This window comes from Carcharodon carcharias, chromosome 14, assembly GCF_017639515.1.
Source record: "Carcharodon carcharias isolate sCarCar2 chromosome 14, sCarCar2.pri, whole genome shotgun sequence".
NCBI classification, from domain to species: Eukaryota; Metazoa; Chordata; class Chondrichthyes; order Lamniformes; family Lamnidae; genus Carcharodon; species Carcharodon carcharias.
This window is the reverse complement of record NC_054480.1, coordinates 129,623,797-129,639,903: the sequence shown is the minus strand read 5'-3', so window position 1 is coordinate 129,639,903 and position 16,107 is coordinate 129,623,797. Positions and strand designations below refer to the sequence as shown.

Here is a 16,107-nt window from a genome sequence, read left to right as displayed (position 1 = left end):
AATGCATTTAAGCCTGGGATAAACAGAGTTTTGATGTCTCAGGGAATCAAGAGATATGGGGAGTGGGCGGGAAAGTGGAGTTGAAGCCCAAGATCAGACATGATTGCATTGAATGGTGGGGCAGGCTCGATGGAGCTGTATGGTCTACTCCTGCTCCTATCTTGTGGAGTTTAGAAGAATGAGAGGTGATCTCATTGAGATATATAAAATTCTTAGAGGGTTTGACAGGGTAGATGCTGAGTTGCTGCTCATTTCAATGCAGCACTTAAGGAGTACAGCACTGTCAGAGGAGCTGCCTTTTGGATCAGGTGTTAAGCTGAGGCCTCATCCGCCCTCTAAAGGTGAATGTAAGAGATCCCACAGCCACTATTTCAAAGAGAAGCTGATCGAAGTGTTCTACCCCAGTATCGTGACCGATATTTATCCATCAACCAACATCACTAAAAACAGATTATGTGGACATTATCATATTTTTGGCTATAGATCAGCTCTAGAATTAGAGAGTCACAGTCTCAGAATAAAGGATTAGCCATTTAGAAGTGAGATGAGGGGACATTTCTTCACTCAGAGGATTGTGAAATATTGGCATTCTATACCCCAGTGAGCTGCAGATGCTAATTTCAAGACAGAGCTTGGACATTAAGGGATATGGGGCTAGGGTAGGAAAGTTGAGTTGACTTAGAAGATCAACCACGATCATAATGGCAGAGCAGGCTTGAAGTGTTGGATGGCCTACTCCTGCTCCTATTATTTTTTTTACGTCTTTAACTTCCATCCCCCACTGTCATAGTCCTGTTCACAAATATACCTGAAAATGCCTCAAGTTTTAAAAGCAACTTAGAGTCAATAGCTCACCTGAAAAATATTAATCAATTCTATCATCTGCCAGTTGCAGATGTCCCATTGTTTTCACTTCATCCTTGGGATAAAGGAAAGACTGACAAAGCTACAACCTTTGCCCACCTCTGGTTCCCCTGAGAAGGTGAAGGTTGACCTTTTCTTCCTAAATAGTGAGTTCCCTTGGCTTTCTAGGACATTGACCCAGCAACAAGAATAAAGGGTGAGGACAGGCTGCGAATAGTTGGTTTGCGTTTCGAATGTTGCACGGTGATCTAATTAAGGCCCTTGAAATTATAAATGAATCTGGTCGGGTAGATAACAGATTCCTCTGGTGGAAGAGTCCACAACAAGAGGGCATGTTCTTAAAGTTAGAGCCAAGTCATTTTGGAGTAAAATGAGGAAATACCCTTGCAAACATGGAAATACCATTAGCAAAGGTTAGGTACTGGATATCTGGAATTCACACCCACAAGGCTGGTGGTCAACTGAAATTTTCAAGACTGGGATCAATTAATTTTTGTAGTTAAGGGGATAAAGGGTGTCGGGCAAGGCAGGAAAAAGGGAGTTAAGGTACAGATCAACCATGAACTGAATGAATGTTGGGATGGCCTCGGGATGGGGGTGGAGGAAGATGCTATCTAACTCACTCTTGTTACAAATGGGGTGTTGTATGATGTAGAGGGAAACCTCGAACCATTGACATTCCCATCTTAAATGTTCAAGTGTGCTGGTTTGTGGATTGTCGAAAATTGTGATCTGCAGTTTGCAAGTTCCTAAAATAAAAGCAAAATATTGCGGAAGCTGGAAATCAGAAACAAAAACAAAAATTGCTGGAAAAGCTCAGCAGGCCTGACAGCATCTGCAGGGAGGGATACAATTAACATTTTGAGTCCATATGACTCTTCATCAGAACTAAAGAAATATAGAAATGAGGTGGAATATAAGCTGATTGAGGGGGGTGGGAGAGGTGGAGCTGGATAGGGGGCCAGTGATAGGTGGAGGCAAAGAAGAGATTGCCAAAGATGTCATAGACAAAAGGACAAAGGGGTGTTGACGGTGGTGATATTAGCTAAGAAATGTGCTGATGATGACATTAAGAGTAGAAAGCAGGACGAGCAAGGTACAGATAGCCCTAGTGGGGTTGGGGGGGAAGGGATTAAAATAGGCTAAATGGTGGAGATGAAGCAATGGATGGAAATACATTTAAAAATAATGGAAATAGGTGGGAAGAGAAAAATATATTTAAAAATATGTAAATAATTAGAAAATGGGGGACCGGAAAGGGGCTGGGGATGAAGGAGAGATTTCGTAATCTGAAGCTGTTGAACTCAATGTTAAGTCCGGAAGGCTGTAAAGTGCCTAGTCGGAAGATGAGGTGCTGTTCCTCCAGTTTGCGCTGAGCTTCACTGGAACAATGCAGCAGGCCAAGGACGGACATGTGGGCAAGAGAGCAGGGTGGTGTGTTGAAATGGCAAGCAACAGGGAGGTCTGGATCATGCTTGTGGACAGACTGAAGGTGTTCCACAAAGCGGTCACCTAGTTTATGTTTGGTCTCTCCAATGTAGAGGAGACCACAATGGGAGCAATGAATGCAGTAGACTAAATTGAGGGAAGTGCAAGTGAAATGCTGCTTCACTTGAAAGGAGTGTTTGGGCCCTTGGACAGTGAGGAGGGGACAGGTAAAGGGGCAGGTGTTGCACCTTCTGCAGTTGCATGGGAAGGTGCCGTGGGAAGGGGTTGAAGTGTAAGGGGTGATGGAGGAGTGGACCAGGGTGTCCCAGAGGGAACGATCCCTGCGGAATGCTGCCGGGGGGGTGAAGGGAAGATGTGTTTGGTGGTGGCATCATGCTGGAGTTGGCAGAAATGGAGAATGATCCTTTGAATGTGGAGGCTGGTGGGGTGATAAGTGAGGACAAGGGGGACCCTATCATGTTTCTGGGAGGGAGAGAAAGGTGTGAGGGCAGATGCGCTGGAGATGGGCCGGACACGGTTGAGGGCCCTATCAACCACCGTGGGTGGAAAACCTCAGTTGAGGAAGAAGGAAGATATGTCAGAGGAACTGTTTTGGAAGGTGGCATCATCAGAACAGATGCGACGGAGGCGAAGGAACTGAGGGAATGCGATGGAGTCCTTACAGGAAGCGGGGTGTGAGGAGCTGTAGTCGAGGTAGCTGTGGGAGTTGGTAGGATTGTAATGAATATTGGTGGACAGTCTATCATCAGAAATTGAGACAGAGAGGTCAAGGAAGGGAAGGGAAGTGTCAGTGATGGACCATGTGAAAATGATGGAGGGGTGGAAATTGGAAGCAAAATTAATAAATTTTTCCAAGTCCAGACAATAGTATGAAGTGGCACCGAAGCAGCTATCTGTCACTTGCTCGTCCTGCTTCCTACGCTTAATGTCATCATTAGCACATTTCACAGAATCACAGTGCAGAAGAGGCCCTTCAGCCCATCGAATCTGCACTGACACGTGAGAAACACCTGACTTACCTACCTAATACCATTTACCAGCACTTGGCCCATAGCCTTGAATGTTATGACATGCCAAGTGCTCATTTCTTAGCTAATATCACCACCGTCAACACCTCTTTATCCTTTTGTCTATGACATCTTTGGCAATCTCTTCTTTGCCTCCACCTATCAATGGCCCTCTATCCAGCTCTACCTGTCCCACCCCCATCAACCAGCTTATATTTCACCTTATTTCCATTTTTCCTCAGTTCTGATGAAGAGTATATGGACTCGAAACCTTAACTGTATTCCTCTCCACAGATGCTGTCAGACCTGTTGAGTTTTTCCAGCTATTTTTATTTTTGTTTGCAAGTTCCTAACACTAGTATGTTGTGCATCCCCCATGTTTTCTCATTTCCTTCATTCTTGGGGTGACTGGCAATCTGTCTGACTCCTAAACAATTATTTATTTATTCAACTCTCTTGATATCCATGTATGTGGACTGCTGGCTTCTCAGCTTTACTCTGCTCTTCTGTTGGATCCAGCATAGAAAGCTTCATTCTACACAGTTCTAGCTGGCTCCCATCCAACCCTTGATGCTGTGCCCATTCCATCAAATGGCCTTAGCTTTGCCTGTGACTGGGTTACTTAACCTGATCACTCAGTTTATCTTGTTGCACTTGTCCCATTGCTAGACCGGCTCAGACTGACTCTAAGTGTCTTGCTGCCTCACCTGCAGTTGCAAATTCAGGGAATTGTATAATCAAGGCCAGACAGAATTTGGTATATGAATCATATTGGACAAATTTAAAAGTTTTTTTTCCTTTGAATACGTTACCCATTGGACAGATCAAGGGAATGTGGTAAATATAGTATGTATGGATCTGCAAAAGGCATCTTGGATTATGTTGAATTATTCATTCTAAGAGTTTGCCCTTTGATGATGATGAGTTGAGCCTCCCCAGCACCTCCTGCTTCCCTCGACCCAGAGACTGATGAGAATGTGAAACTTGTTACCACAAACTCTCTCTATTCTCACCTTTCACACCCTATCCCTTGAACAATTCCATCTTTTACCTCCTGAGCTGTGATGCCTCACAATTGTTCACATTTTTTTTTTCTAACTTTGTACTCCACTGACCTATCAATAATGTCTTTTGCAGTTCATGTTACTCTTTCCTAAGCCCCCTCCTCTTGGGTCAACCGGAAACTTTGATTCTATGTTTCTCACACCAGAGTTTAAATCATCTTTTTATATTGAGGCCAAAAGTGGAACCTGCGCTGATTCTTTAGGTAAACCACTTTCTGCAATCTGGACATCCATCAACCCTATGATTCCAGTCCATCACATGACATTTCACCTCCACTTATACAATGTGTCTCATTTTTTGTATTAAACTTACTGTGAGATACTTTATCAGATGCCTACTGAATATCCATATATGCAACATTCACTACATTCCCATTATCTGCTCAATGGGCCTTTTGCTCAAAGAAAAATATTCTTAAATTTGTCAAAAATGACTTGCCTAACAAATTCTGATTGGCCTTGATTAAGCCATGCATCTCTAAATACCTGCTAATTCGCTCTTGAATAATGCATTCTAAAAGGTTTGCCTATGATTGAGAGGAATTACACTTCCCCAACACATCCTTCATCCTTCGATATTCCTTGACTTCATTCTCCAGAGTGTGGCGAGAATGTGGAGCTAGCTGCCACAGGGAGTCTTTGAGCAGAGTAGATGCATTTAAGGGGCAAGCTGAATTAACACGAGGGAGAAAGGAATAGGATATGTTGGTGGGGTGAGATGAGAAAGAGTGGGAAGTAGGGCCAGCACAAGGGTATTTGTACCCACGCCCCTTACAACCCAATTAACTTTCAAAAATGAATACAGTAAAATGGTCCCATTCTCACACAACTGCCAAAAATGGTCAAACTCATGGGTAGTTGTTATCTACACCCTGCCCTCACTCTTGTCTCAGTATCATGTTTCCTCACATAAAAGCAAAAAACTGGGGATGCTGGTAATCCAAAACGAAAACAAAAATACCTGGAAAAACTCAGCAGGTCTGACAGCATCTGCGGAGAGGAATACAGTTAACGTTTCGAGTCCGTATGACTCTTCAACGGAACTAAGGAAAAATAGATTAGTTCTGCTGAAGAGTCATACGGACTCAAAATGTTAACGGTGTTCCTCTCCACAGATGCTGTCAGACCTGCTGAGTTTTTCCAGGTATTTTTGTTTTTATCACGTTTCCTCGGTGCTGCTCACTAGATTTGATGGCTCTGCTCCTCACCACACCTCTCACAAGACCTCAATCCCCACATCACTGTGAGATCACTCAGGAGCTTTCTGAAAATGCAGAAATCCGGACATTTTTGGTGAACCAGCATCGACCATTACCCACCCACGCGAATAGACAAACAACTTTTATGCAATAAAAAAACTTTTAAATTAACTTTCTCGTATTTATATTTTCTAATCGATGTATGATAAGGTTTCAGTCGCATGGTGAACTTTAAAACACAATGCTGATTTAAGGTTCATGTTTGAAAGTCACTATTTAAATGTATGAATGAAACATTAATTCAAATTCATTTTCCCTGTGAGGGCGGATGGGCAGGACACGGTTGAGGGCCCTGTTAACCACCGTGGGTGGAAAACCTCGGTTGAGGAAGAAGGAAGACATGTCAGAGGAACTGTTTTTGAAGGTAGCATCATCAGAACAGATGCGACGGAGGTGAAGGAATTGAGAGAATGGGATGGAGTCCTTACAGGAAGCGGGGTGTGAGGATCTGTAGTTGAGGTGGCTGTGGGAGTTGGTAGGCTTGTAATGGATATTGGTGGACAGTCTATCACCAGAAATTGAGACAGAGAAGTTAAGGAAGGGAAGGGAAGTGTCAGAGATGGACCACTTGAAAATGATGGAGGTGTGGGAATTGGAAGCAAAATTAATAAATTTTTCCAGGTCCAGACGAGATCATGAAGCAGCACCGAAGTAATCATCGATGTACCGGAGAAAGAGCTGTGGGAGGGGGCCGGTGTAGGACTGGAACAAAGAATGTTCCACATACCCCATAAAGAGACAGACATAACTGGGGCCTATGTGGGTACCCATAGCCACACCTTTTATTTGGAGGAAGTGAGATGAGTTTAAGGAGAAATTGTTCAGTGAGAGAACAAGTTCAGCCAGATGGAGGAGAGTAGTGGTGGATGGGGATTGTTCGGGCCTCTGTTCAAGGAAGAAGCAGAGAGCCATCAGAACATCCTGGTGGGGGATGGAGGTGTAGAGGGATTGGACGTCCATGGTGAAGAGGAGGTGGTTGGGACCAGGGAACTGGAAATTGTTGATATGATGTAAGGTGTCAGAGGAATCACAGATGGAGGTGGGAAGGGAGTGGACAAGGGGAGAGAGAATGGAGTCAAGATAGCAAGAAATGAGTTCCATGGGGCAGGAACAGGCTGACACAATCGGTCTGCTGGGACAGTCCTATTTGTGGATTTTGGGTAGGAGGTAGAAGCGGGCTGTCCGAAGTTGGGAGACTATCAGGTTGGAAGCTGTGGAAAGAAGATCCCCAGAGGAGATGAGGTCAGTGACAGTCCTGGAAACAATGGCTTGATGTTCAGTGGTGGGGTCATGGTCCAGGGAGAGGTAGAAGGGAGTGTCTGCGAGTTGACGCTCAGCCTCTGCGAGGTAGAGGTCAGTGCACTTATGTTATACTGGGTTTTATGAATAAACCTATGTTGAAGACAGACTGGCCCCAGTTTCTTCCTTTACCAGATGTATGCCCATTGAACTAATATACATTTCCTTCTGGGAGTAATGATTATCTTCTGCAAAAAGATTATCTGCTGCCTTACAAAAGTAGCTACACTTTAAAAAGTACTTCATTAGTTGTGAAACACTTTGTGACATCATAAAAGATGTGAAAGGTGCTATAAAAAAGTAAATCTTACTTTCCATATACATGCCTCCAGTCTGCTATGTGTTACCATTGCTCTTAATACCTGAATTTTCTTTCCTAAAAGTGAGATTATAGAATCATAACAGCTCAGAAGGTGGCCATTCAGCCCATCATGTCTGAGCTGGCTCTCCTAAGGAGCAATTCGTGTACTGCCACTCCCCACATCGCTGCACATTCCTCATTTTCAGATATTTAGAAAATTTAGAAAATGCAGAAACGTTTACACCACAGAAGGAGGACATCCTGCCCATCATCCCTGCCCTGGCCAAAAAACGAGTCATGCAACCTAATTGCATTTTCCAGCATTTGGTCCATAGCCCTGCAGGTTACACCCTGCAGGTGCATAACCAGACCTCTTTCAAACGAGTTTCTGCCTCTACTACCCTTTCAGGTAGTGAGTTCCAGATACCTGACAACTCTCTGGCTGAAAGAAACGTTTCCTCGTCTTCCCTCCATTCTTTTTAACCACGCTGGTGAAGGAACATGATAAAAGTCTGCTGCCTTAATGGTTTCATGGAAAAATGTACAAACTCCCAAGTTTGAATGGTGTTATCAAAAGGTTAATCTTTTTCTTTGAAAGCAGGTACCTGGAATTGAGTTGACAACACTTAATGGGAAATCAGAGTCTGTCTCTGGCGTTTTCCAGCACAGGCCCCTTGAGCTGATGTTGCAGAAAACACTGCTCCTCAAACTCCCTGCGCTCCTTTTTAAGAAAAATGTTAAAGTTTAAGGTTCCTGAGCAAGTATTTCTACTTGTAAAGTTTTTTTGCATGTGAAACATTAGGGCTTCAGCATAATTACATTATATAATAAAGAAGTTTTTGATTTAAAAATATTTTGGCACTACATAAATCTGTTATTGTAGCAGTTGCTGAATCTGTTCAGTTAGCATTTATAGCACAGAAGGAAGTCCATGATGGTGTTAATGCTTCTCATGAGCCTCCTTCCAGCCCTCTTCATCTCACCCTGTCAGCATATCATTGTTCCTTTCTACCTAACTTTCCCAATGACTCATTGTTCATGGTGAGTTTCCTCATTCGAGGATTAGTTCAAGCTAATCTTTCCAAGCTTGTTATTGTTAATTGAACATCCCCAAAAGTGGAGGAGCTGTAACACATTGATAAAGTATGTAATCTAATTGGTCCAACTGGAGTGGCACTGACTTGCCTCAGTATCAACCTGTGAGAAAGCAGCAGCAAAACCATCCTTTTTGAAGAACCATGAATACAATATTGTAATAGGAAGTCCAATTAAATTGAAAGAAGTTTAAAACTAAGTGGAGCTAGTGTTTTAAAAAGACCCATAGATCTGGCACAAAAACAAAACTAGCTGGAAAAACTCAGCAGGTCTGACAGCATCTGTGGAGAGGAATACAGATAATGTTTCAAGTCCGGTCTGTATGACTCTAGGGTTCCGAGAAACATTTCAGCACCGCCCCCCCCCCCCTTTAAAATTGTATCAGTTAGCTCATATTGTCTCTCCTTTCCAAAAATGTATAAATTTCCCATGTTAAATTTAGTCTACCTGCATATTTGACGAGTCAATGTACTTCTGAAGGCTGTTACCATCCTCCTCATTGCTACTTTTGAGTTTTGTACTTTCTGTAAACTTTGAAATTATGGCCTGTAAATAAGCCCAGGTCATTAATATACATCAAAAAAATTAAACAGTGGTCCTGATTCTAGACCTGGGGAAAACCATGTTATACTTTCCTCAGTCCTGAAAAAAATTGTTCATCAGCATCTGTGCTTTCTTCCCAGGCTGCCCTCTGTCTTTTTAATGGGCTTTAATTTTGCTAAGAAGTACTTTTCTTCATTTGTTTCTGTTCCATTAATTACCTTACGATGAAATGTTTATAAAAAAAATTACTTCCTTCACACCTTGAATTTTTGATGCTTGAAACAAAAAAAAGAGACAAAGCTCACTAAAGATTTCTTGAAACTGGTCTACTTCAAGGGCAAAACCAAATAAGGTGAGTCTGTTGCATTGTTTGAAGGTATTCTGGGTGTGGTGCTGATCAGTTGGATTTGCCAGGTCTCTGGTTCAACCGCAGTCAATTTTTGAGCTCTTTGGGAATTGTGATATTTTAAGGAGGAAATCCCATACTGGCATTGAATCTGAATCAAAGGTTCGTATTTATTCACTGTCTTGTCAGCTATTTCTTTTAAAATTGCACCATTTTGAGGGAATTGTGAAGGTGCTGCTAAAGGTCTCTGTTTTCCTCACTCTCTCCCCCTTCATTCCTATCTCTGTAAGACCTCATCCTTTTCCTCCCAGCCTCTCATTTCTCTTCACTCCTCTCTCAATCTCCTTTTCCCACTCTCCTTTCTCCTCTCTTCATTTCTTCCTCCATCACTATCTCACCTTTCCTGTCTTTTCCATACTCTCCTTGCTGTCTCCCTCTTTCCACTATACTGTTAACCTGCTTTTTTTCACCCTTCTCTCTCCATCCTGACTCACACACTCTCTAGTCAATATGCCTCTTTCTTCCCTCTCACTTTCTACCTAGAGAATATGAAGTGAATTGGATCTGTGGGAGTGAAGCAAACCTGTTCTGTATGTCTTGAGTATAAAAGTACTGCTATTTATAAATAGAGAAAAGTCTAGAATCTACCACAATAACCTAACAAGGATTGATATTTGTTTACAACTGTCCCTTTTATTTAGTTACCAATTAGAGTGTAATGATTTTGTATTTCTTAAAGGGCCACCACTTTTACTGTTTTAAAACAAGTTTACACATTAAATTTCCAGCATCCGCAGTTTTTTTGTTTTTACACATTAAATGATGCTTGTCAGACGCTGAGTGATTGTTTCCGCTGGTCGGGGAATCTAAAATACAGGGGCATAGTCTCAGGATAAGGGGTCAATCATTTAGGACTGAGATGAGGAGAAATTATTTCACTCAAAGGGTTGTGAATCTTTGAAATTCTCTAGCCCAGAGGGATGTGGGTGCTTCATTGTTGACCATATTTAAGGCTGGTCATAGACAGGTTTTTGATCTCTCTTTTGGGAATCAAGGGGTAAAGGGAGCAGGGAGAGTGGAGCTGAAGCCCAAGATTAGGCATGATCACATTGAATGGCAGAGCAGGCTCAATCAGCTGAGTAGCCCACTCCTGTTCCTATTTTTTGTGTTAACTGCATCATATGGCTATGTAATAGTGTGCAAGACACTCTGCTCTCTCTCTCACACACACACAAAGCACACAACACATTCACAGACATTTAACGACTGATATTATGATATTACAGTGTCTGAGTACAGCATAGAATAGTATCCACATCTAATAAGGAGAGTCCAGTGTTGCAATCAGAAGTTCCAGTGTTGCAATCAGAGTATCGGGTTTGTTAAGATCAGAAGATAGCAAGTGGGAGGCACATTTAGATTTTCCTTTGTATCCATTCTGTAGCCTATCTTTTCAGGATTTTTTTGTCTGATCTTCCCACAGGGTAGTTAAATGGTTATTGTTCTTCAGACTTGTTTTTTGTGTGTGGTAGGTAGAATTTCAGGGAGAGTGTACGGTACTCCTGATTTGTAATAATCTTAATTCAGCCTAGAATGATCCAAGAGTTGACGTTTCGAGTCCTCATGACCCTTCGACAGAACTTGAGTTTGAGTCCAAGAAAGAGTTGAAATATAAGCTGGTTTAAGGTGTGTGTGTGGGGGGCGGAGAGATAGAGAGAGAGAGAGGTGGGGGTGTGGTTGTAGGGACAAACAAGCAGTGATAGAAGCAAAACAAAAACAGAATTACCTGGAAAAACTCAGCAGGTCTGGCAGCATCGACGGAGAAGAAAAGAGTTGACGTTTCGAGTCCTCATGACCCTTCAACAGAACTTGAGTTCGAGTCCAGGAAAGAGCTGAAATATAAGCTGGTTTAAGGTGTGTGTGTGGGGGGCGGAGAGATAGAGAGACAGAGAGGTGGAGGGGGGGTGGTGTGGTTGTAGGGACAAACAAGCAGTGATAGAAGCAGATCATCAAAAGATGTCAACGACAATAGTACAATAGAACACATAGGTGTTAAAGTTAAAGTTGGTGATATTATCTAAACGAATGTGCTAATTAAGAATGGATGGTAGGGCACTCAAGGTATAGCCCACTAGAGCTGTCCCTACAACCACACCCCCACCTCTCTCTCTCTCTATCTCTCCGCCCCCCACACACACACCTTAAACCAGCTCATATTTCAACTCTTTCTTGGACTCAAACTCAAGTTCTGTCGAAGGGTCATGAGGACTCGAAACGTCAACTCTTTTCTTCTCCGCCGATGCTGCCAGACCTGCTGAGTTTTTCCAGGTAATTCTGTTTTTGTTTTGGATTTCCAGCATCCGCAGTTTTTTTGTTTTTATCTATAGAATGATCCAAGGTTTTTGTAACAAGCTCCTAGGCAGTTTGGGTAACACATGGAGGGCTATGCAGGAGAGGAGGGAATAATGTGGGCAGAAATGGGATGGGGAGAGAGAGAGAGAGAGAGAGAGAGAAAGAGAGAATGGTAATGCCTGTGTAGAACAATGTGCAGGTATCCTTGATCTCTAGTTATGAGAACAAACTAGCGGTGGTTTCTTTCAAGCATAGATACTAGAAATGATTGGTCTGCGTGCTGTGATTTTATCTTTTGTGATGAATGGTCAGAGATATAATTGGTATCACTCCAGTATTTCTCAATAGACTCGTCTTCAGACGTTCCTTACATCCAAAAAGCATCACTCCTTATCGTTTTTTTTAGTTTAATCATGGGAGTTGGACATCACTGACAAGGCCAGCATTTATTGCCCATCCCTAAATGGCCCTAACCGAGCGGCTTGCTGGGCCATTTCAGAAGGCCTTGGGTCACATGTAGGACACATTGGGTAAGGATAGTGTTGTCATACTGTCATCATTTGCATTGGCATGATACATGTACCTTTAAGAAGATGTATATTGACAGTACCATGACATCATCATGTGTACGGCCAGAGGATAAAAGGTGCAGCCTCCATGTTCGGTGTTCACTATTGCCTGTGATCTCTACTGCAGATATTCACTACTGTCTTTGACTCTATCAGTAAGGCTTTGTGTACCTTATGAGTCGTACATATTGTCAAGTAATCAGCCTATGTAACTGTTAGGACCCAAGCGAGATCACAGCCTGTGCCGAGCTGTATATAGTTGTTGCTAGTAATAAATTTTATGTAACTGTGTTTGGCCAGAATCCTCGTGAGTCTCAATATCTTGCTTAGGATAGAGACAGATCCGTTGAGGTCTACATTGAGACCCCCAACATCCTTGATGGCAGAGACCGTAAAGGACCACGACATGGTTGGCAGCAGTGGTTGCTTCTAAAGGTCTTGCAGCAGCGAAGCTAAGTTCTGAAGATACTGGAAACACAGAACACTACTACCCATTCCTCCAAACGTGACGGACTGAGACGTGGAGGAACTATCAAGCCTCAAGAACGTCTGAATCTATAAAGTCAGAGATTTGAGATGGGAGGGAGTGATAGCAAGTAAAGATTGTATTACAAATAGTTATATTCCGTTGGAAGGGAAAGTTTTCTTTGATGAAGAAAAGGGGCTGTTGTATGCTGTTCCTTTGTAATGTAAAGGTACTCAGCAGACCAAGGGTGGGACTGGAGAATAGCAACGCTCACGGTATGATGCAGAGAATCACATTGTAATAGACTGGGAGAACAGCTGAGACAGAACACTCTGGAATCAGCCTGCATGGAAGTAACGGCACCATTCTTGACAGTAACGTGGGAGCTGTAAATAGTTAAACAATACACGGTTTATGTTTAAAAATACACATCTCAATACACCTCCATGCACCATATTACAAAAGACGTTAGTTAGTTAAAGGGCGTTAGTGAACGAGATTTTTTTTTACAGTAATCTTGTAGTTTTATGGTCACCATTATGAGACTAGCTTTGAATTTCGGATTAATTTGTATTAAGTGAATTTAAACTCTGCCAGTTGCTGAGGTGGGATTTCAACCTGTGTCTTCAGATCATTAGCCTAAAAACAAAACTTGTCATTTTTTTAAGCACTTTGGGATTTCCTGAGGTAATGAAAGGCGCTACAAAAATGCAAATTCCAGCTTTCTTTTCTTTAATTCCCTCACCTGTCTTTTTTTTCTCTCTGACAGGTAAAGGATGAGACATCATTTCAGATTATTTGAAAAAGTTGCACTGGTATGTATAGGAGTTCTGGGATTGGTGTTCATTTTCACCCATAACAGTCCATCGCAGCGAATTGATGGCGTTCCCAAGAAAACCATCCATCCCATCAGCTCACAAAAGATCAGCATAGAGAAACCAAAACCTGCTCCCTTGTGCAAAGAAAATGCGAGTGTCTTGATTCTGAAAAATTTCGCAAAGGAACCACCGCACATAAAGGACTTTCTAACGTACAAACACTGCAGGAAATTCAACCTCATTCAGAATGTTCCGGAGAAGTGCGGGGGTCGAGAAAGGTCCCATGATGTCTTCTTGCTTCTGGTGATCAAATCTAACCCCATTAATCATGATCGGCGAGAAATGGTGAGGAGGACCTGGGGGAAAGAGCAAGAATTCCGAGGGGTCCAAATCAGGAGGGTCTTCATCACTGCCGTCTCCACTGACCAACATGAACAGTGGAAACTGAATTGGTTACTGGATTTGGAGAACCGGCAACATCAGGACATCTTGCAGTGGGATTTCCTAGACACCTTCTTCAACCTCACTCTCAAGCAGTACAAACTGATGGAGTGGATGGACCACTATTGTCCCAAGGCCCAGTTCATTTTCAATGGAGATGATGATGTCTTTGTCAATATTGACAATACGGTGGAGTATTTGCTGAGCATGGACGCTAGTCAGCACCTGTATGTGGGATATCTCATTTATATGGTGGGTCCCATCCGTGAAAAGTGGAGCAAGTATTACGTCTCGGAGCTGGTGACCGCTGCCAAATCCTACCCTCCCTACATTGCTGGAGGGGGCATCCTCATGTCCAGGCACACGGCTGGCATCATCTACAAAATGGCCCGCATAATCGAGTTCCTCCCCATCGATGATGTGTTCATGGGCATGTGTCTGGAGAAAGCTGGGCTGGCCCCCAAATCACACATGGGATTCCGGGTGGTTGGAGTGAGGGTTCCGTCTCCCCAGGATGACTCATTCAACCCGTGCTATTACCGTGAGCTCATCCTTGTGCACCGCTTTAAGCCTTACGAGCTGTTGCTGATGTGGGAGGCAGTGCACAACAGCAGCCTAAGATGTGGCAGATCATCATAGGCACAGATAATGCAGGGCATAAGCAATTAGTGAATCACAGCTGGATACACTGGCAACACTGAGTGGGACATGATGTTAATATTTATAAAAAACTTATGAAGAGAACTCTAATTTTTGCGTCGCATTTCTGATATGCCTTGAAGGGAGAATATCTTGATTTAATAGTTAACTCATTCCCTTTCCACCACAACCCATTCGCCAATTCGATGAGGGTTGTGCCATCTTTGTATATGTTAGACTCTGATGCTGATGTACCATCCTTCTTCCTGCATTTAAACAATCTGTTTATATTGTTCATAGTATTTGCTAGACAATGATGTTTGGCAGGAAAATAAAATAAATATTTTCTTCATTTTTTTTAAAATTGGTGAATACTGGTGGGATGTTCAACCATATGAGGCATCACAGCTCTGTCCATTGCTCACCTTGTGCGGTGCCCCTGTAAACACATTTGCAGCAAAGCTTATCATAGAATGATCAGGAACTGTCCAACCTCACCCAACACTAATTTTTGACTCTCTGCTGGCTTGGTGGATGAATTCATTCACCGCTGAACACTCAGCTATGCCTACGCTGAGTCTCGGGGGCGAGTTTGATCCAATCTTTTATGGCTGGATGATATTTCTATTTGGTTTACCACTTCTTTCCCTACCCCTTTACCCCCCCACCCAGATCATTCAGGGTTAAAAGTATTTCCGCGTTGGACGACACTGAGAATTCAGAATTGATGTCGTTCAGTGTTTTATCAAGAACCAATGTCTCGAGTTGTCTTTGGATAAAGGACGGAATGAAGCAACTCCAATTGTCATTAATGAAGCATTTGTGGCTGCTGTAATATGGGGTGAGCAGATGGTGAGCTAGGGGGATGGATGAACGAGATGGGCTGAATGGCATCCCTGATCCTTAATTCCAATAGGCAGCCCAAACTGAATTGTGTTCCCTCTTGGACTATTTCCTTTTGTCAAAAGTGTGGGCTTAACTTCCCCAATTCTCTGTCATTTAAATTTCGATGAGGGTTGTGCTATCTTTGTATATGTTAGACTCAAATGCTGATGTACTATCCTCCTTCCTCCATTTAAACAATCTGTTTATATTGTTCATGGTATTTGCGAGACAATGGTGTTTGGCAGAAAAATCAAATAAATATTTTCTTCATTTATTTTTAAAAAAATGGACTTCTTAAGATCAAGCAGCCACTAATTGTTCACTGCCAGAGTGGACAGAGAGATGCCCTGTTCTAGCAATGTTAATACAAAGAGGGATGTGAATGTGATCCTACATTGCTGTGTCTCCAACATTATAACAGTGACTGCACTTCAGGAGGAGAGAAGTGCTGGAGGGAGGGGGAGGGGATATGAATTATTTGCCCTTGCTCATCTGCACATGAGACCAGGTGGGAGGGGTGGGGGTGGGGCGGGGTACGGTGGGTAGGGAGGATGGTGCAGATGGGGAGGCTGTAAGGGAGAAGTGGGGTAGAAAGGTTTGGAGGGGGTAGGGATGTGGTAGGGAGGAAGGGAAGGGTGTAGGGTGGAGGCGGATGGGTTAGGGAGGAGAGGTGGAAGAGGGAGGGAGGAGATGTGAACTGTTCACCCTTG

General features: G+C 43.0%; 1 protein-coding gene across 2 annotated transcripts in view; it reads left to right on the top strand.

Annotated features, from left to right (window-relative positions):
• The window catches only part of LOC121286721 (N-acetyllactosaminide beta-1,3-N-acetylglucosaminyltransferase 3-like), a 45,110-nt gene extending 29,427 nt beyond the window's left edge, over window positions 1-15,683 (top strand). The window contains exons 2-3 of one of the 2 annotated variants that reach the window (XM_041203740.1): window positions 11,986-12,109; window positions 13,384-15,683. In XM_041203740.1, coding sequence (XP_041059674.1) covers window positions 13,391-14,512 — 1,122 coding nt within the window. In that variant the 5' untranslated portion in view covers window positions 11,986-12,109; window positions 13,384-13,390 and the 3' untranslated portion in view covers window positions 14,513-15,683. The remainder of the gene's footprint in view (window positions 1-11,985; window positions 12,110-13,383) is intronic. The other variant, XM_041203739.1, reaches the window with a different exon arrangement.
• The last annotated feature ends 424 nt before the right edge of the window (window positions 15,684-16,107 follow it).